This window comes from Gymnodraco acuticeps, unplaced genomic scaffold (assembly GCF_902827175.1).
Source record: "Gymnodraco acuticeps unplaced genomic scaffold, fGymAcu1.1, whole genome shotgun sequence".
Classification (NCBI taxonomy): Eukaryota; Metazoa; Chordata; class Actinopteri; order Perciformes; family Bathydraconidae; genus Gymnodraco; species Gymnodraco acuticeps.
In genome coordinates this window covers 464,613-487,444 of record NW_022990334.1, presented here as the reverse complement: position 1 = coordinate 487,444, position 22,832 = coordinate 464,613, and the positions used below count along the sequence as shown (strand labels likewise).

General features: G+C 40.4%; 1 protein-coding gene across 1 annotated transcript; it reads right to left on the bottom strand.

Annotated features, from left to right (window-relative positions):
* Positions 1-1,962: 1,962 nt before the first annotated feature.
* Positions 1,963-22,624, bottom strand: micu3b (mitochondrial calcium uptake family, member 3b). Its single transcript, XM_034223253.1, is given in 16 exon segments — positions 1,963-3,020; positions 7,032-7,100; positions 7,636-7,793; positions 8,729-8,837; positions 10,364-10,535; positions 10,729-10,817; positions 11,280-11,375; positions 13,696-13,737; positions 14,747-14,818; positions 14,903-14,985; positions 15,068-15,115; positions 17,494-17,572; positions 17,709-17,740; positions 20,052-20,184; positions 20,186-20,200; positions 22,300-22,624. Coding segments are annotated over 15 exon segments (1,428 nt in total). The 5' UTR covers positions 22,531-22,624; the 3' UTR covers positions 1,963-3,020.
* Positions 22,625-22,832: the final 208 nt, after the last annotated feature.

The following is a 22,832-nucleotide window of genomic DNA, read 5'->3' as shown; positions in this document are numbered from 1 at the left end:
TTGTTGTTCTTCATTATCTGAGCCAGTGGTAGCATGTAGATGTTAAAGAGAAGAGGCCCCAAGATGGAGCCTTGAGGAACCCCACATGTCATATTTGTCAACTCAGATGTGTATTTACCTATAGAAACAAATTTGTTTCTGTCCTTTAAGTAGGATTCAAACCAATTCAGAACTGTTTCCGAAAGTCCCACCCAGTTCTCCAGTCGGTCTAGTAATATGTTGTGGTCAACAGTGTCAAACGCAGCACTGAGATCTAATAATACTAACACTGAAGTTCTGCCACTGTCTGTGTTTAAGTGGATGTCATTAAAGACCTTTCACACAGCTAAAATGCGCAAAATACAGGAGTTTTTTAACTAACAACGACACCAGCATATAATCTGACTTTTTAACACCAATACACGCAAAAAGAGGTAACGCATTGAAATAGTGGCGTTTTATGGCACTGTTGGCTTCCTTTACTTCAAGTATGATGACCAGTGCAGAGGTTTCATAAAGTGAGTATTTATTTTCAAATATATATCTTTTGTAATTCCTTTATATCATATTGTATATTGGTGTTATGAGACAATATCAATAAAACATGGGACTGATAGCTGTTTTTTTTTTGTTTCAGAGGTGCAGCACATTGTGTTTTCTTTACCTGACATCTCCACCTGCTCCTGCTGTTTCAAGCCCAACTGCACCTGCAAAATATTCTGCAATCCTGAAGTATATATACTGTACAATACATTTTACAAGCCCACTGTCAAGCTACACACTGCCTGTTTTTTACTGTTACATATAACTACTTCTAACATTTAAATTGAAGCAGCTTTAAAACATTTTCACAAGTGCTATTTAAATGTGAGAATAAGTCAGCTTTAATTTTCCAACTTGTTGCCAGTTATGCGGGTGGTTGGCTCGCTGAAGCCAACAATATGCACTACAATATGTCTAAGTGTTGCAGTGAGGACAGATGGCTCAGTGAAATGGCAACAATTACAATGTTTTTCAAAAAGCTACTGAGCAGAAGCTGTTTCAAAAGTACAAATATGATACAACTGACCCCAAATCAACAGTCTTGATTACAATACAAAATTATATTCCATCTACACATTTAGCTGTATCTTATATCTAAATATAAGCATTGATAAATATCTGGGAAAATATTACAATGTTGTCAGCGAGTCTAACAAAATTACTCTCGTTTATTTATATTTGCCAAGCTGAATTATGGTAATTGTAGGATCCAGAGTCTTTCGATTCTTAACCATAATACAGCCAAAATGTTCGTACATCTCCATCTCTGCAGCATCAATTTCGACCTTTATTTCTTTATTATATATTGTTCTGAGCGTAGGAGTTGACAAGTCCAAAATCATTAGCAATGCGTGGACACAGTGGTTTGCATAGCCATTAATTTTGCTTTAACAGGTAATGTTCAGAACATGTTATGCATATACAAAATACGACACAAACATTAATTATATTGGTTTACTAGTGGCCAATAATGTCACATAAGATACTATTGGATCCTTTACATATAAAAAGATGATCAAAACACCTGGGAGTGATCTATTGCTGAGTTAATGGATGAACATTAACACTTTTCATTATTCCTCAGGGATCTTTTACAGTCGCCCTTTATTTTTCTTCAAAAGTTCAGGATTAGAGTGTGAGGCTGCAAATGATTACCCGGCAGAATGAATCATTTAAAGATTAGGAAAAACTCTGTGATTGGAGTCTCATACACCGACACAGCCGCAGGTTTGTGATGATTAATGCTGTTAATGATTTGCCTTCAGGTTGAGAATAAAACCGATAATTTATTCTTCTGTGCTCCTGCCATCAGTGCACTGTAGCTACAAAGAATAACAGCGGTTTCCCTGGTGAGGACGAAGCAAACACTTTATTTATTAGCGGACTTGCATGTGTGTGCTAAAAGAGGAAAACAGAGAATACAAAAAAAACAACAATCAATGTGTTTTATATGATATTTATTGCACCTTGTCATCTCAAATGCATCAGTGTAACAGTCGCGGCCTGAATTAAAAGACTTATATGGAGCATTTCAAACTCTTTAAAGAGGCAAAACTAACGAATCTAAACAGAACTACATTAGTCTGGTTAATATATTAGCGTGTAACATTTTGCTATCTTTTTTCAGCTCCACCCAAAGCAAACATTACACCAATCATTAAGAATGTCTCAGTTACATACTGAACAGTAGTACAAGAGAGAATATTTATAAAGAAGAAGAAGTACTATTCTTTTCAGAGCGTAAAGGGAATACGATTTTAATATATTGCTTCTAAAAATGTATTTAAGATGAGTGTCCCAAGACACTCGTATGGCTTTGATATATTTATCCCTGCCAGTGGCATGGAAATAGCACTTGTCCTTAATAAGTTAAGAAATTATTAACACTGTTAGCTGCCTGTAGTTAAGCAGTCAAAAAGAGATACAGATTGAGAGGGTTTGTTCAGTGGGGGATCCGGGAGGATTTTAGCTGCAACGCTTAGGGAGAGAGGAGGAGGGGGATATAAAGGAGGGGAGGAGGGGGGGGTGCTGTCCTGAGCTGATCTGTGCAGGGGCTGCAGAGCCTCAGGACAAAAGGAGAATCAAACAATCACTGGTAGAGCAGAAGTTAGACAAAGTTGGACTTAACAAATAAATAAATAAATAGGATCAGTGTTAACAATCTTAAACTGATAAATATATTTACAAGTCGATGAATCAATACATATTTAAGTATCTTTTAAGCAGTTACATAAACTGATTATCCTATTTAGAGTCCTGCATTGCTGCATTAAGGGGATTGAGGTTCATAATGGGTCATTCTTGTTTGTTTGACCGCTTGCAACAGCTTTCCACAGCTTTCCACATCCTGTTTGTGCAACATCCTGTTTATGTAAAAACTTCTAACATAGTGCAAGAAGATGCTGGAACATGCATGAACCCTTCAGTCCTGGTCGTGAGCGCAGATAGGAGGCACAGCTCGTCGTAGTTAAGACATGCACTGATGGTGGGGGTTTCACCTGGTGACAAAACAGAGAGAGAATATAAATACAAGTCCAGTGAGACACTTTGTAAATGTTTAGGGGCCCTATTATTCTCATTTTCAGGTTCCTATTTGTATTTTGGTCCTCTACTGTGACATCTTTCCATGCTTTAATGTTCAAAAAGCTCTTTATGTTTCTCACACTGCCTGTGCTGCAGCACCTCTTTTCACCCTTTGTCTGAAACCAGAGCCCAGTCTGCTCTGATTGGTTAGCTGGCCGGCTCTGTTGTCATTTGTCAACCACTTAGAGATGTCCCGCCCCTTAGCCCATCACGTACAATGTGTTGGAGCGCTAGCCAATAGAAGTGTGAATGTTACATATTGATGTCACTATGTTGAGGAAGTTAACAAAGGAGTCCAATGGAGGCATCTCAGGCAGGAGGGGGTGTGTGTGGGAGAGAAACTCCCTCTGGAGAGAACACAGGGATTTTAGCCTTTGCAGAACATTTACATGCACAAAAACCTATATAACACACGACTACAGGAAAGAGAAAGCCCCGAAAAGCATAATAGGGCCCCGTTAACCAACACATTGTGCTGGTGTTGTGAATAAGCTGTATTAAACATAACTGCAATTCAATTATTTCTAGTGTGTTAGGTGCTGTTTACACGAGAATGCAAACGGTTGTATCCGCTACTTTTCTCTTTCGTATAGCCTGTTCGTTCACATGAGGCCGTAACGGAAAAAAGGAAACGGACCCCGCAAACGATAACGAGTCCCAAGGTGGATAGATCTGCAAACGGAACGCTCTGGGGGGCCAAACGGCTCCGTGTGTACGTCCTATACGATCATTTCCTGATAACGATGAAGCCATAGCCCCACCTCTGCTGCTCACTGCTGTAGCATGGTCAGTAGCTACTGACCATGCTACTGTCAGTAGCTACTGACCATGCTACTGACCATGCTACAGATTTTAGTGCAAAATCTACAGCTCCTCTGCCACAACCATCAGCAACAAGTGGACATGGAGAACTACATGTTGCTAAATCCACCGTGGGGCATAAACAGAAGGGCAACCATGGCAACCATCCTCGGGGGTCTTCTTCGCTGCTTTTGGTGTATTTTGTGGCGGAAGTGCAGCGCCACTTACAGGCCCGGCATATGTACTACAGCGTCTCCAGCGCTTTCGAGCGGTCTCGTGTGAACGGAATACTTTTTTTATATCGTATTCGGTTCGTTTGCGTTTCGTTTGCATGTAAATGGGGTCTTAAATACTGAGCATACAATAGCCTACTGAGAAATACAAACTCTTACAGCCCTTAATCAAACAGTCCTGGAGTGCAGCAGCAGTTCTGCAAGCATGCAGGAACAGATCTGCTCCTACAGGGACCACAGCTGTGGAGCCCCAGCACACAGCAACCAGACATACTGCTCCAAAATGTCCACACATTTTACTCATTAACTCTAATCTAAAAATATTAAATTAATACAATTTCCAAATGTTCTGTAGCAGGTTATGATGAAAGTTAAACAAACAGATAAGTGAACTGCTTTCCAGGAGTGGGGTGAGCACATTTAAACTACTTTTTCATGTCTAAGAGGATTATATCTTCTCCTCTAATTTGGCAGGAAACAAGGGCGTAGCTTTCATTTTCAGATTAGTGGGCAGACGCATATTTTGAGCTAACCAGTTGAGCCCCGAGCCTGTTTTTCAGGCCTCAGGCTCGAAAATGACATTCCCAGAACAATTGACTATATCTTCACTTCTAAAATTGGTAAATGAATCATCTTTTTTCTCAAAGCAATGATAAACCTGTGAGTTGGATGTAGAAAAGTCAGAAAGAATCAATATAGAATTTTTTTATTTTAAAGTAAATTCAGATTGAACATAAAAAATGTAAATGATAGTGTCCGTCCAAAAAAAAAACATTACTTATAGTGAAAACCACCCTTGAATGATGGGATAGTACACTAAAAGCTTTAGGAACATATCATAAGTACCCTGTATCAAGATTGATGCAAAACAAGTGACTTTTGACCTTTTTAGAGAGATTTAGAAAAAGAAACCCACTTCTGGGGTCATTTGGGTGTATTTTCCATATCTATGCCCCCCCTTGGTTGATTTTGATGATTGACACCTCTTTTTAACCGTTAGAGCCAATAGAATCGAAGGGAAGTTCCTAAAATCCATCTAAACATTACCCATTGGTGAATGAGTGATGCGTAGCCAGAATGCCCAATACCAGAAGCTGTCATACACTCTCGTAGCAGCTAATGTGAAATCTCCGTTATTGACATAAAAATGGAATGATGGATTATCAGTAATCATTTCAAAGTGACAGACACATTGGATTAACCTATGGATTAACCTTCAGCAGCGTTTTTATCGTTTTAATGCCATTGAACACAACTTTTGATCAGAACAACAGCATAGGTAAGAATTTCTCCCGTGTTTGCTCCGTAAGGCTACGTGTTGTGATGTGATGTCGCGAGTTCTGGTCGCTCAGTGATGATACTTATATGTCTGGAATCTGTGGAATCTCAGCTTGCTCATCGATATCTTGTTTGTGCAGATCCGATAAGTAATAAGGGTATTTTACCTTGAGTTCTGTGCTAATTGCGTTAGCATTTTTTCACTCAGGGCTAATTCAGAGCCTTTGTTATTACCCTTTTGTTTCATTTAGCTAAACATGGTTAATATTGTCTGATAGCTGAGTTTCTTCCCGTTAAGTGAGTATGACACATTCATAGTTTATTAAATGTTAAGAAGCCCTCAGGCGCTGTTTCTTGCAAGATGTTGCGTTTTGCCCCCGCCCGCGGGCCGTGGGGTTTAACTGGTTTTAAACACTACATTTCCTGCATTCGGGTTCATTTTAAGGCAACATTTTATTTTTTTAAATCATAAGAATTCATAATATTAGTACTACCTGTCCTTTACTCTGCTCTGCATTATATTATTGCTCAGCTTATATGGTGGCTTCCGTTTTCTTCTGATAATGCATTCATCTCAACATACATCTGTTGCCAAGGACTTAATGTCAGTAATACAAATGTTGTACCAAAGTAAAAAAAGCTAATTTTCACTGTGCTTTCACTCAATGTTCAATAATGAGGAAAACAAAATTGAGGCATATCTCAAAATAGATTTGTTTTCATGTTGTGGCCCTGTCTGCACAAAAATCCAGGTCAGGTCTTTCCCTTAGATCAGTGCTTCTCAAACTTGTTTCAGTCATGTACCCCCTTTGAAACATTTTCTCAGCCAAGTACCCACTGACCGACCCCGAAAATGTTTGATCGAAAAAGCCTATACAAATAATTCCAATATAGTGATGTTCCCTCAGTGTGTGATTTATTAACTCCTTTACAACAAACTAAGGATATTTTCATTTTATGCATGAAAAAAGAAAAAAAATGTAAACTGATTTTTCAAAGGAGTTTTTCAACTGAAGTAATATCTGTTTAACAAACCAATGAACAAAATGATATATTATGCAAAACTATAAAATACAATACACCAATTTGACATGTTTATGAGGTTCTAGGAATATTTTATATAAAATTGTGTTTTCTATTTAACTTATTGTACTAAGATTATTTTTGTAATCATGCATGGTATTCTTTTAATTAACTTTTAAAAAAATTTTTTTTTTTTAAATCTCACGTACCCCCTGCAGTACCCCAACGTACCCCTAGGGGTCCGCGTACCCCCATTTGAGAATCACTGCCTTAGATAATGAAGCGCTCTCCCATGAGGTGCATTTGCTTTGAAACATTTATACGGCTTTAAACTGCACTGCTCACTGCCCATGTGCAGACTTTAAGCTGGTATCAGGTTGCGGGTGATCAGGCGTTAATATTACAGTGAAACTCAACGCCTCAGGCCAGCAGAGTGAGGCCTGGTAGCACGTCTGAAAACACTGACTGGCTGTGTGTGAGGGAAACACTGTTAGGGAACAGTTTTTTGATGAGCTCACATTAAGCATTGGTAGTATATTTTTATTTTTGCCATGTTTAACAAAGAACGGACAGTGGGAGATAAGACTTTACCTATTTGCCTGAAAGCTGCTTCTTCATGCAGGACTTAAAGCTGGTGAACTTCTCCTCCATCCTGACACCCTGCGAAGAGAAAAAGAGAAGACAGTGAGAGGAACATTCCCCACAGCCACTAGATGGCAGTATCCTTTTACTTAAATCACTGCCTCGCAGGTGAGATGTGTTTCAGTAATGAGAAGTGGCAGGAGTGTAATTGAGACATTATGGTCTGGGAGTATTTAAGTCTACCACAACCTAAAGAAAAAAAGAGACATAATAAGTGCTTAGCTGAAGCTGTAATTGAACAGGAAAAGTGGTGTTTGTGAAGCTAATGGCTGCTTAAGTAGGCCTAATTGTGGGAAAGTACTCTGAAAATATATATGTATTTCTGAGGATAAACCCATATTTCCCTTTTTTGCCCTTAACCCACTTGACTTTGCATCCACGTTTCTATCCGTGAGCTTTTTAGTGTCTGCGCTGACAGATAAAGAAGTAGTTGGCAAAGACTGACAATGCAGCTAATGTCTCCCATAAGTCAGTGCTGCTGATGACACCTCTGTCCCCTTCAGAGTAATAAAAGAGAGATAGATGCCATCTTTAATGGCCTCTGCTGTCTCACCCCCCCGCCGCGGTGCAGCCGGTCCTTCATGACGCCGACGAACTCCTTGTGGCTGAGTTTACCGTCGTGGTCCTGGTCGAAGATCTTGAAGACCGTGTTGACCAGGTGGCGGGTCAGCTTGATGCTCGTAGCCACGTAGACGGCACGAGTAAACTCCTCTGAGAGGGGAGGAAGAAGAGGAGAAGAATGAATCACCACTGAAGAGAGGATTAGATGAGTACAGATGTATTTAATATACATATTAACATTACTATTAGAATCAGAAATGCTCCTTCCTCCCAGAGTGGCGATATTTACAGAGTTACAGCAAATGGACAGGGCAGTTCAAAAGTAAGGGATACATTAAATGGAGGAAGATGTGATGTGGATGTTATACAGATTGTTTTGTTTTCTAAGGGTTTTGATTGAGACAACATTTTTTTTTAAATGTGTCACTGGAAAGGTTCTACGGAAGCCCTGAGAGGCGAATGAGAAGAATATTACACAAGATTATACTTACAGAACTTTTCACCTCTACTTAGGAAGCAGTTTTATTCATTATTATTGAAATGTTGCTATCAGAGAGTCTCTCTTCCCTCTCAGGGCTTTTGTTTGCTTACCTCAATTGATAATCTCACAGATAAAAGAAGAAAAATAGAAAAACGTGTTGAAATTAAATGATCCTGTGACTCAATTGTAATGTTTATACCCCCCTAAAGTGACTAAAACTGGACCTGAACTCCTCAAATATCAATGCCTTTATTTGTAAAATGTAAAGCTTATTAAATGCATCATGCCAAACAAAGCGAACAGCTGCATGTTCGTCAATTAGCTCATATAATTCCCTGAATTCCAAACATTTTAATTAAGTAATTTCTTCAATATGTGTTTAGTAATCCAACCCAAAAGCGGTTTTTATTTACGTTTTTAAAATGTAAATTATGTAGACATGAAAATAATTACATCATATAGTTATAATTGTCCATGTTTGCATATGTAATTTGAGTAGAAATGTAAATAAAATACAATAACCCAATCAACATTTATATCATAACCATATTGACATTATAATTGTTGTCCATATCTATAATGTCACTACAAACTGAGACTTCACCTTGACCAATGGCGCGGTTGGCGAAGTTGTACATCTGCATGGCGATGGCAAAATCCTCCAGGTTGTTAAGGAACTGGAAGAAGGACCTGAACTCCTCAAAGGTGATTCCCTGCAAGGACAATAACAGCAGTAAAATAAAACGCCTTTATTTAAAAAACATAAAGCTTGTGAAATGCAACATGAGAAATCATAAAGTGGCACATAAAGCTAACGGCTGCATGTGTCAACACTCCAGCGAAGGATAGCGCTACAATTCACACAGCCCATAATCTGCCTCCTTTCATCCTGCGGGGGGGAATCCTTTAGTGTGTGTGGGACCTTGAAGCCATCAGATAGATAACACAGCCAAACAGACAGAGTATACATTGCTGGATTTTCCCTGCGCGGTATGGACACGCTGAGCTGTCAGCAGCGGGGGGAGGATTGTAGCTTTTTTGGGAAGAGGTCAGGGTGTTTGCAGACTTTTTCTAAGGCAGATTAACCTGACACTTGAATAAACAAAAACAACAAAAGTGATGAATCCCCAAACATCTCAGGCTTGGCTGATGACTCAAACAGTGAGCCTATTGATCTCCACTCAACCGTCCCGCGGCTACTAGCTCCTTCTCGCGCCGGGGGCCTCGCCAAACAGGCAGCGCACACAGCCGAACAAATGGAGTAATGACTAATCTGTGACGCTTTGCTGTTTTAACAAGGTGGGAGCCATAAAATATCTCTTAGCCTAACGATGAGACCCACTTGATGGTGAATGGGGATCTAGCAACGGGCTACTCCAGGAGCTGCTGGTGTCTTTTCAGCGTGCCGAGAGGAAAAACACATTAAAGCTAAAATGAGGATGCCTCACTCAACAGCTAATTCACAGAGCGGTACTGAAAGAACCGGGGGAATAAAATACTGCCATACTCACACAGACTTAGAACAGGGGGCAGAGCTTGCCTAATTTAGAGATCTCGTAGATTTGTGATCTCACTGTGAGTTATGCATGGAACTATATGTTGACAAAGCGCAGAGACGTCCTGTTATATTGTCGTCACAATGAGGTTGCCAGTTTTGGAACCACAGTGCCTGTACAGTGCCTATATCCCACTGACAGTTTCTGGTGGCTATCTGAACTTCGGCAGGTGCAACAGGCAGACAGAAAAGCTGTTGTTTGTCAATTAGCTTCAATAATTCCCATAAATCCACAAATTGTAATTCCAAATATTATTATTTCTATCCTATCCAAATTAAAATGTGTGTTCAGCAATATGGAATCCAAAACGGCCCTTTATGATAATGAATACTTAAAAAAAACAAAAAAAAACTGTAACGACTTTACACGTTTGTATTATTATATGATCAAGTGCTATTAAGGGACTGTGAAGAACTATAGGAGGAAAGGAAACTCGGAGTGGACAAAATATCCTGAACTCTAATATAATGTCCAATTGAATCCTTCAGCCTTTGTGAATCTTATAAATCTAAAGAAAGTAGTTGATACATTTTTTCTGCATTTTCTGAGGCTGTGGTTTTTGAAGTTGTATTGGATTACATCCTATTGGAGGCGTAAGTCATATTTTGTCTACCCTTTGTACTTTAACATGAGGAATGGGAGCTGTCAGTAGAAGAAGTGACGACAAATCTGAAGGGAAACACCTTTTCGTCCGGCAGGCTGTGGCGCAGGTTCTCCAAGTACTCGCTGACGTCGTCCACGTTGGTGTAGCGAAGCAGGATCCGAGCAAAGTCTTCCTCGCTGATGGTGGGCAGGCCTTTGGAGTAGGAGAGGAACTCTATCTCAAGCACCTCTGTCTGCAGGTTGTCCATGAACCTGGAGGAGGAGAGAGACACATTGCTGACAGGAAACGCCACCACCAGAAACTCACATGTACAAAGGAACACTTAACATGGTCACAAACAAAGCCACTCAAAGCTCCTGGAGGTATGAAAATGATTAATGGCCATATGGATAATGATTTTCTACAGACATTATCACAGAGAAGACAAACAGTTTTTTAACTCACTCGTAAAAATCTTCAAATTTCAACTCAGCTTTGCCCTTCTTCCCAAAGAAATGCACCAGCAGGGTTGTCTCTATCTTTTCATCCACATGCTACCAGAGGGAAAAGGGATTCATTATGAGCTTTAAACGAAGACTCAGCCAAACATCTATAACATGTGCACAAATTCTTAGTTGGAGCAACTAGGATGAGCTGTTTTCTAACATGTTTGTGTATCATGGTTATACCAGGTAAACATTAACAATGACATTTATCTAGCCATGCTGAAAGCTTCAAGTAAAGATGCTAGTTAATACCCAGATTCTGCTATTGAATAGTTACTCAGAGTTAATGGTTAATCCCTCACTGTGAAAACCAAACAGTGGGCCAGCATTTCTCATCTCTGCAAGATACAATCACGTGCCGATTCGTTAAACATGCTAAAGAAATCTTTGTTAGAATGTTCTGTCCCTAAACTGATGCATAAATCAAAGACTTTTCCCTCACACAGTACAGACAGTGAGAACATGGTGCGTACGGTTACTGTATAACCAGAGTAATGAGGGCAAGGTTACCTCAGTGAGATCAGAAAACAGAACTTGACTTGTGCCACGTCTGAGAACATCCCACATGCCTCGGGCCTCCACATGCTGACTGTCTTTTTTAAGAACCTGTGGCAGCAGTTGAATCAGATGTTAGGAGACAAGATACATGTAGCACATTTCACCGAGATTAGGAGGAGGAATATGGGCGGAAAAACAAGGAAACGATGATGCAGGCAGGAGGACTGTACGGAAGCCCAGAGAGGCCAGTGGGATGAAAACATTCTGGTGATATATTATTTAAAGTGTGATTTAAATAGTTTTTTCCTGCCCTTTGTTTATCGATTCAGGATAATCTTTTGTATGTCTTGTTGTTTTTAAACGGACAGGACACAAGAAGATAAGGAGCAACACTTCACCAGGTTGTAAATAGGACCATTTTAATTTGTCCATGCAATCTAAACACAAAGTACACATTTTGATGAATAAAATAAATGTCTTGTCAAAATAAAGACATGACAATAATGTTACATGTTAACATTATAACACATAATACATGTACCTTGTGATTATCATGGACAAATTGATCACCTGGAAAAAACATGAATGCTTTAAGGTCCTTTTCAGAATATCGGAAAGTTTCGATAAGAGTTTTACAAAAAAAATGATTTGCAAAACTTTTTTTTAACTGTTTCTCAAATTAATGTTGTTTTGTAATTAAGTTAAAAATATTATCCTGCAAAACCCTCATACACAGAAAAGAAATAAAACTGCATATTATTTTCTCACTCGCCTCTCAGGGCCTCCATAGAACAGACATGTACATACTGAAGCAAGACAAGGAGTCAGACATTTTCAGAAGGCAAAGAATCAAAAAATCAAAGACCCTGGGACAGATGGACTGACATCCATCCACACTCAAACAGGCAGACACAGAGTGGGGCTGACACCAGTGGATCTGAGGGCCCATTAGCCCCGCATGAGCCAGCTCTGCAGCCATGCATGCAGCCTGTTGGCAGGACATGGAGCCAACACCGCTAACACATGTCCAAAGCATGCAGGGCGTGAGAGCTGAGGAGAAACTGAACCCTTCCAGTACATCATCATTTGATGCTACAAGCTAAGAAGTACACATCTTTCACCTACCGTTGTGAAATCGGTTCAAAGGAGTCGAACTATATAAAAGTTAATGGTGCAGATTTAACCAATTCAGTACTATTCACAACATTTCTGTCAACATAACTAATGCTCAATGGTGTCTTGACGAAGAAGCCACAATTTTGTTCTCGATGAGGTCATGCTCCTGATCTCAGATTAACATATCATTATCTTTATTACAGTTTACACTGCTGCGCTCACTCTGTATAACTACAGCTACACTGAAACACACACATGTTCTTGTAATAAGTGTTATAAGCAAAGAAAGATCACAGGAAATCTATCTTGAGATGTCAAAAACTAGAATTTTCACTAATGTTGTTGCCTCTCACTCTCATTTTGTTTTTCCAACCTATCATTTCCTCGGACTAGATGTTTCTCAAGTCTCGACATCACCTCATTCAACATCAGCTCACACACTGCGGAGCGAGAACAGCTAGCTGCCTCCGTCGATACGTGTTCTTAAGTACGGCTTGCTTCGCTTCATAATATTTATTTTTGTTATCGACAGTTTTTTTTTCATCTCTGCAGCCTGAGGGCGAATGTATGTGAGGCAGCCGATAAAACGGCTCTTCCTCTGCGCCGCATCGCCTTCCACCAGAGAGAGATTTACGACATGATCCCACAGCTAATTACTGAACAACCTTTTAATGCACCGCGCTGCCTGTTCCCATCTCCTCCCATGAAAAGATCCTGATACTCTTGTAATTAGAATACGCTGGGGAAAGCCCGACCGCAGCACTGAACACATGCCTGTTGTGTGTTTCTGACTTTTGAAGTTTTTTTCTGGAAAGATACCTGCACAAATCACAACAAAGGCAAGACACACCTAAAGGTAGAGTGTTCAAAAAGATGTCCCTCTGTTAGCCTCTTCTATGTGAGTGCTTTTCACAGTTATCCTCCCTGACTGGCATCTTCATGGTCAAACCCATCACAAAAGGTAACATGAGACCAAATACCGCTCCTCTAGAAACTGTAAAAATAAAACATGGGGGTCCGGGTGAAACGTTGTCAGTCCACAGGTAAGAGCTTTTTGAAGTGGAATCTCTCGCTGACAAAAGGCGAGTACATAAATCATCTCAGCTACCACACACTAAGACAAGGTGTCACAAAATGCTGCAGCACACAGCGCTTTACTTCGATTCAAGTGAATGTGAAAAGGGTTATCTTCAGTGTCAGCCCCCGAGATGCATGTGTGCAAAAAAAGAAAAACAGGTTTGGAGGAGCACATGCCAAAAAAGACATGCAACAAGCAGGTCCTTTTCCTTTAGGGAAAGAGAACAATACATACACTGTGTGGCTGGGATTTGGGTTGACCGTACAGCTGCAGGCTCTGGAGGAAAGGAGAGGGAACTCATTTTAGAGCAATGCATCGTTATGTCTCCAAATCTAGAGTGCCCATTCTAATGATCTTTTTGATGCTTATACGGGCGTCAGATTAATGCAAGGCTGTCCAGAGATTTTAACATTTGTCCCGGGAGAGTTTAAGCTCCTTCATGTTGTGTTTGCGCGATAAGACCTCAAAGAGTCGCTCTTATCGCTCCATTCAGCTCTGCCTGTTTACATCCACCTGCATGCGGCACAAGACAGCCCCGAGGAGATGAAAGGGTCAGGCATGTTTTACCCTGTTTGACCACATTCACCTCTGTACAGCCCGGCTTCTCTCGAGGAGCACAAAACCCTGTCATGTCAGACATTGGCTGAACTGTAAGATTCAGGTCAATGGCAGGGGGCTTCTCGACATGAGGGAAATAAATATAAATACACAGATATTAAAGTGTACTCAAAGTGTTTGTATTTCAAAGAAGAAGCAATATTGCATTCTTTTTCGATTTGTTGATTACGCAAGTTGACATCATGATGATGATACAAAAACGATATTGTACAATCCTAAGCGCCGTTGAGCTTTTTTAATGAACGATACAGTAAAAAGGACTTATTTTCAAAGGTGCCACTCGTTGTGACAAACCCTGAGAGAATCACCTGACTGTAGTCCCTGTCAGCTGTTTAGAGATCTCTTACCTCCTGGAAACTACTCTGCGTTTCATTTACCTTAGCTGGAAGTACAACATTGGAGTTTGGACTCCCAAAATCCATCAAATCAGACACATGTGTAATATGCCAGGTGAATTACACTGTACACGTTGATGCAGATATGTTGACAGGAGTTGTCTTTCATAAGAAACAAATAAGAAAGAACTGCTATGAAGAGATCATTTCACGCCGCCATCTTGGATTTGACCCAGACTTTCCGAGTTGTGTCTCAGACTTAAAGGGTGCATTCCAGCACAACATAAACAATATTGACTACAGCTATGTATTCATTTGAAAGCCACTCATACCTGCTGGTCAAACCTATGCACGTCATCAGCAACTTCCTTTCTCTCCTTCTTCTTACGGAAAATCTGTTCCAGCTGGTGAGAAGATTAGGTTATTGTGCAGAAACAAAACACTTCAAATGCATTGCATTGTATATGATCATCCAACGAGGCTCATACCACCAAGAACTCCTTTTTGTCCACCATTTCGTTCCCATCTGCATCAAACATGTTGAACGCAATCCTGAAGCCTGCATGGGGCTCTGAAATCAAAACAGTCATCTCTTTATCCCTGAATCATTTTCTAAAATATTTCTGTTTAAGCGAGTTTGAATATATACCTACTTGTTAAAATGCAGATCAGGAAGAGGTACTCTGTGTAACTGATGACACCTGATGACATAAGAGAAAAGGCTAGGAAACAAAAACCTTAATGTTCCCCTTTCTAAACAAGACAGCATCAAATAGCGTTAACCGGTAAGCTGAAGGTGTTTACATGTGTTCAAAGTCATGCGCCCGAGATGAATAAGCCATCCAAAGAAACGCCTTCAGACGAGAGTAATCTTCTCGCGCTCCCTGATAACATCTTAAAAGGTGCCTTTTACTTCATGCTCGGTGTTGCCCAAACACAAACACAGGCTTTACAACTGAGCTGACCGATCTGGACACAAACCCAAACACATTGTCGGCCCACGGCTTCTGATCCTGTTTGGGGTAACAAGGTGTAATACATTCTCAAGTGATCTGTCACTGATTTGAGAATGGCCGATTCAGGTTGTGTGTGGCGTCCTCCAGCTCCCTTTGTTGTGTGACACGGAGAAGGGAAGAGTAAGTGTCAGGAGGAGACATCTCAGTCGACTCGGGAGGCTTCTCCCCTCTGACTCTGAAAGCATTCCCAAGCTTTTGTTTGCTCGGGGAAGATAGAGAATCGAGCGCAGATAGTTCTGGGTGACTGCTCTGGGTGTTATGGGAACTGGAATCAGGTACAAGGGTTTGCTGCAGGGAGATATTGCAGACTAGAAGAGGACACAAACGGCGAACAAATATGTCGTTTTGACTCTGCTTTTCCTTTAGAGGCTGGAAATAAGCTGCTAAAAAGATGATGCAAAGGCAACTGAAACAAACTCAGGTGTGAAAAAGAGATTTAGTGATGCATGCCATTAGAGATCTGAAAAAAAAGGTTCTTGTCATCCCATCTCTCTCTGTTTGGCAGGTACGGCCTTATAATGACAACAGATCTCTGGCTTCAAAGCCTCTAAAGCTTAAATGGGTGGAAGAAAGAACAAAAACACTTTTAAGATTCCTGCCATGTTTCAGCAATACCACACACCTTCACTCCTCCCCCTCCCTGCAGCTCAGCCTCTGAGCTCAAGTAGATGTTGTTAGACAATACAAAGAATTCCACAGAAACACTTCATACAGAGTGGCAGTCCCGGAGATGTAATCCAATGCCATTCTTAGGCTTCATAATGTCCGCGGTGATCAGGGGGGTGGCCGGTGGGACATGTCTCGACATAGCTGGGTTCAAACAGCTCCCTCATTCTCTAAAGCGACGCTTTGTTCGCAGATCAATCCAGCCCTTTTTCCCTGACAAAGCCGCCACGTTTAACAGCAGGATTAAAAGCCCTAAATCCCAGCATTGGCACTTAGCTAAAGCAACAGAGGAGGGAGCAGAACAGTGAGATGTGATGCTCCACTGGCTCGTATGACCTACTGAGGCCCAGGTGGGAACATCGAAAAGATCCTTAGTCACTCAGACAACTTCATTTTCTTCATGAAATGTTATTTTGGATCAAGGTTTGCAGGTGATCATTACACAAGTCGCATACGGGAGAATAAGGTTTGTTGTGAAGACTCCAATTGTGATGCTAATGCATTTTCCGTGGATGCAACTTTTCATACAATTGACTCAAATGTCGTTTGTATTGTGCTCAGTAGTAAAAAAGGGAAGCCAAGCAAAATACATACCGTCATTAGCATTAGGCCTTTTCTCCTGTGGCTCCCATTTACAATGTTATGAACCTGCGTAATCAGTGGTTATTGGTACCATTCTAACACGTCAGACATCGGATCATGTGCCTCGGTTGTGAAACTGAATAAAACTGATTCAACAGAATAACTTCTTTCAGTTCAGACATCAATATACTTGGTTATGTTTAGGAAAAGATTGAAACGACATCTTGCTGCTTAACCATGTGAATCTATGACACATAGTTGCTGTAGCAGCCCCCCTTGTGACCCACATCTATTAGGCTGTTAACCAATGACAATGCAGATGTAATCGCCGTGTACTATTCGGGTGCCTGTCTAGGCTTTTATGGAGATTTGTGGTGCAAAACTTTATTTGAGTCAGCCTGATTTTAAAACCATTCGTTTAGAATAATTTCCAACTGCTAAAGAAAACGTTTGAATTTGGGTATATGGCAAATATAGAAGTTGTTAAATCAATTGATTACAATGAGTTGCTAGTGTAACCTAGAGAGTATAATAGTTATTTCCAGGAAAAGTCATAGTTTTCACATTTTGTATTCAAGAAAGCAGGAAGAATCAGTATGCGTTTCATCAATAGCAGTCCCTCCTGCAGAGGTTACCTGAGAATGAATCTCGATGTTAGCGACTGATGGAGGGATAAGATCATGTTTACAACACTGCTCTGGATTATACGAGGATGACACACAACAGCGCACACTCTGAACAAAGCATTAAGAGGAATTACTTCAATTCAGTGGATTCATGTGCTGAGCTGTGGCACATGGAGTGGGTTAGCTCACCTCGTTCACGCAGATTTCTAAACAAATTGGATGATCCTTTCCAAACAGGCGGGGTGTCAGCCAGCATCTTGTCTAAATCCTGAGAGAATAGAGGGAGATCCCAAATCACTCATTCATTTCTAAATCCTGAGTAATCACAGCGTAACGCGGTGTTTGTGGGAATGACAGTAATTACAGAGGTGGAACTAGCGCTTTGATGACAGAGAGAATCTCACCTTGTTTGTGAGGGACTTCCATGCTCTCCTACCTGAAAACACAACGTTAACAGTCAGTGTGTGATATATGTCTGACTGAGAATTCAAGTACATTTACTCAAGTGTTTTGACTTTCCCTTTAATGCTTTCAACTTACAGAGGCTACTCAACTACATGTATCTGTGTATCTCCATTTATAATATCTTTCCTGTCAAGTAAACACAAAACAAATCAATTAAATAAACAAAAGGATGAAGTGTTTCTTTATAAGTTAAGAACGTATTTAAATTATTTTAAATACACTTTTTAAAAAGACTCTTGGGTCAGCTGGAAAATGCATTGTCAAAACGCTGAAAACAGTTATTTCTCTCATAAGAAAATGAATTTGAAGAGACAAGTGGGTAACAAAAAAGCTTCAAACATGATGACCTTATAGAAAATGATGCACCGCTGTAGATTAAACTATTAAACAGTTTATACATGATGTCAAATAAGCAAAACCTCAAGCATCTACAGCAGTAAAAGGAAACAAAATGCAGCACTTTATTAATCCTAAATCAACATAAATATATATATATATATATAGTCAAACTCAGGGATTCTGAACAGTGACTTCTTTCACTTTTGATACTTTAATACTTTAAGTATCAAAAGTTAAAGAAGTCACTTATTTACTTAAAGTAAATGTTGCTGTTAATACTTACACACTTTAACATGAGTTTTTGAATGTAGGACTTGTAGTGGATTTATTTCACAGGAAGTACTTAAAGACATATGAAGGTTCTGAATACTTCTTCCACTACTTATGAATATAATAGTACGCTTTTATCGGGAATTCTATATAAGGAAAATAGAATTGGGAAACAGAAATGAAAACATGTGTTTATGTGGACAGAAACACAAGCTGTGTATCTCCATGAACGCATTCCGAAGGTCAATAAACCAGCAGATAAGATAAGGCACGGATAACAGTGACAATAACCCTCGTCCGACACATTTTAGAGCCTCTGTCTGAACCTGGGATTATTGTCATGGCTTCCTCTCCACCTAAGAGAGTGAGCATGCTTTCCTCATTAAAGTTTCATAACCTCATGGATCTAATATGAATAATTGACATGGCAGCACTTTTAGTTTGGACTGTAATGGTTCTACATTTCCACCATCCTCTGCTTCACTTCTTCACAATATAACCATAACACATTCAGATCACTGTGTGGCAACACATCAGCCAGCAGAGGTCAATTACTCAGCATGCTGATACATTAGAGCCTCTTATTTACCTTCCTCATTAGATTCCAGTGAAGACATGTCCAACACATTACAGCGTGCCACACACCTTCCATCATAATCAATCACAGTAATCACAATGTGTTATCGGTACATTTATGACAGTTGTTTGGTCGCTCCGGGTCTCTGCGAGTTTGTTGCCACATAAATGAGCCATAAAAGTGGGGTTGCTGGTAAAGATGCCTATCTTTATGCAGGTGTTATGACTGAAGCTCTGCAAGCTGCAACTTATTGTCTGAGGATGACACTTCACAGGCCCTCAGCAACATGTCAAGTTCCAGGAAAAAACACCTTTTTTTTCTAAGTGGAGAAAAGCGGGTTTATCTGATGACTTGACAGAAGTGTTATTAGGGAGATGGTTGCTCATTAGAGAGGCAGTGTAGCAGTCCTTATGGAGGGAATGGACTTACTTCACTCTGAAAGAATGATTGGTAGCTAAACTCATTTGAAAAAAGGACATTTAGTTGGAAGGTAGTGAAAAGGATTCTTCTCAGCATCGATTTATCTGAAACTTCATTTCTTGATTTATCATACAGTCCATAATATTTCAGAAAATTGTAAAAAAAAAGGCTATCCAAATATTTTGAAGTCAAAGGTAATGGCTTTCAATGTCTTGTTTTGTCAGTGATATTCAGTTCAATATGATTTAAAACAGAAAAAAGCAGTCAATCTCCATGTTTGAGGGACTGGAAACAGCATTTTCTGACATTTTAGCACGACAAATGACTTTCATTTTAAAGGATGAGTTAACTAATAATTGCACCTCTAATTAGATAACATCACAGTCTTTTTATTCTGCCTTTTCGAAAAAGAAAAGAAGCAGGAACTTTCTTAGGAAATCACAAAATGGTGTTTTAACAAGAACAAAACAGGATCTTAAAATAGACCTTGATCTGTTTCACCAAAATAAATGTAGAGAAATCAATGGACGAGAGAAAAACACTCTGATTCAAGAAGCTATAAAACAATTCATAAATGAACCGTGAAAAGTGTTGTTGGTTCATCTTCTGTCAGCCCCCTTCCTCCAAGGGGAGTTCAGTATTATTGGAAGGAGCTGAATAATAGGAGTACACTCACTCTTTGGTTCATTCAAAGTGACGGACTCCAGGAAGTTGAGTGGCGTCATGTAGAGCTGGCCCTCGTGCTCCACCGAACTGAACTGGCGAAATCTGTTTTCATTGGTCGACATGTACACATCTCCATCGTCCAAAACCATAGGTCCGTGCCTGTACGTACACGTACACACACACACACACACACACACACACACACAACACACACACACACACACACACACACACACACACACACACACACACACACACACACACACACACACACACACACACACACACACACACACACACACACACACACTTCAAATCATCTGTACAGTGATAATACCGTCTGAAAGATGCTTTTTGTGAAGCTTGTCTTGTCACGAAGGGCCTCGCTCACAGGGAACAACAAAGAGGCCGATGCTTTCATTCAGTAATGGGGTGCATGTTATGTCAGCCCTATTCCTCATCCCTGTGCGCCAGATAATGTCCCTACAACTGTTCAAACCAGCCAGATCAGAAGGCAGGACTGGTGAGGACTGAGTGGATCTCTCTGTCAGGTGGCACAGCGCCAGGTCCACTGGGCACAGAGCAAACACCCAGGGAATGTGTGCCCCCCTCTGCTTAACCATTAAACCCCCTCTAACCACCCCCCGCCTCTCATCAAATGTCAGCCCCTCAGCCAAGAGGCCAGTGTCCAGTTTCCTGTGTCCCTGGATTCCTGCTGCCTGTATGGACAGCAGGCAGGCTTTCCTCACTCCAATATGAAACAAGGAAACGTGTGTAGCTGTGTGAACTGACCCTGGTTGACATGTTTGTTTACATCCCCTGTGATCTATGAAATCCTGTTAACAATGTCTGAACTCAAGAGACTTGCTGTAGCAGGGTTGGCATGTAGGCCAATCGGGAGCAATAGACAGGGCACAATAACTTATAAGATAAGATGGACTTTTATTAATCCCTTGTGGGGAAATTGTTTCTCCGCATTTGACCCATCCTAGTGTTAGGAGCAGTGTGCTGCCATTTTGAACGGCGCCCGGGGAGCAGTGTGGGGAATGGTGCCTTGCTCAGGGACATCTCGGTAGCACTTGCCGGGACTTGAACTGGTGACCTTCCAGCTACCAAGCGAAGTCCCTATCGACTTCGCCACCACCGCCCACTTATGTTGATCAAAGCATTACAACCCTGATGTTAATAACTCTGTAAAGCTAAAGTAGTGTTGGAAAGATAAGCTAATTCATTAAAGGAAAGAAAAGTAATGCATGAACAATACTTTAAATAATTGATCACTAAGGTGACAGGTTTCTCAAAAACAGGTGCCAATATTTCCTGGTCTTCAGGGCAGCAGCTAATGGTTACTTTACTACTGATGATTCTATCAAGTTGTTTGGATGAATCAGTTTGATGGAAGTAGGTGGCGCCAACAAATGTCATATACTATTACTTAAAATAGGGAATACAAACTGGAAAGAGTGATAGTTTCTTGGGATAACTAATAGATTAATTGACTGCTTTAAATTGAATAACTTTGTATTTAGAAGATGTTGTTGAATAAAACAAGAAAACTGACAGTCACGTTGAGCTCATGGAAGTTGGGATACCACTAGTGTCTTGTGTTTGAATTATGAATCATTCAAATGAATAAGGAATGGATAAATCAATACGATTTGCCCACCTCTCTTGATACATAAAGGGTGTACGATAAGAACAATATAGGTATCTCCAAAATGAACAATACATTTGAATTAAAAACTCTCATATAATGTGAACATAACATTAATGGTTTCTCAAAGCTACAGCTATTTGAAAGACTATAATATTACATGTATGTTGTTAATTAGTCCAGCTGATACAAACCATGAATTCAGTGTATTGTAAACATATCTACCATGTGTTTTTTCTCTTAATGTTCCCAAGGCTAATACTTAGTTATTATACGACATATAGGCCTAAGCAGAGAACGCAGGCAACCCCCTCACTTATGGTAGCAATTAGGTCACGTGATCTGACTATTTTGCCTGTTCAGCACCAAAGGTCGGGATAGCTCCTCGTAGCGACGTAACATTAATGTAGTTTCACGTGCACACAATATGATAAAAGCTAATTGTGATGGAAATGTAGATGCCCCGACCATTGTCAGCATATGTTCATTTGAGACACAAATGAAAGGAAAAGGGAAGCGTTTTTACACGACATTAGGTGTTCCTGTTAGACTATAATATGTGAGATAAATGAAGCTGCGCAGCTTGGCAAATGTCCCACTGTACCTTATCGGTGGCAGAGACTGATGGCAGCGCCAGATGAAAGAGTCGAGCCTCGACATGGCTCTTCAAGCCGGAACGCCTGTACGAGCAGCAGTAGTAATAATAGTAAGCAGCCCCGGCCGCAGCGGTTCCTACGGAGACAACTTTCAACACTTTTGTTGCTTTCTGCGTCGTAAACGTCCCTGTCTTGAAGCTGTTAGTGAGTAAAGGGATAAGCCTGTGCAGGGCAGCCATGGCTGTTTACACTAAGGTGTCGTAACCGATAACACACTCACTCACGGCTAAGAGCAGCTCGCGCTCAAGCTGCCTGCTGCTGCTGCTCCGAGCTCGCGAGATATGCCGTGTGTATTTCAAATCGCTCTGGGATTACAAGGCGTCAGATTCGTAGAGTGAAGGAAATGTTCAAATCTTTAGACAAACATAGAAACACACTCTGACCTATTTCTTATGTCTCATATTGATTTTAAGTGTCATATTTTTTTGGTTACATTTTTTATTTGGGTTTTAAGTGATGTAATAGCAGTTAGTATAAACCC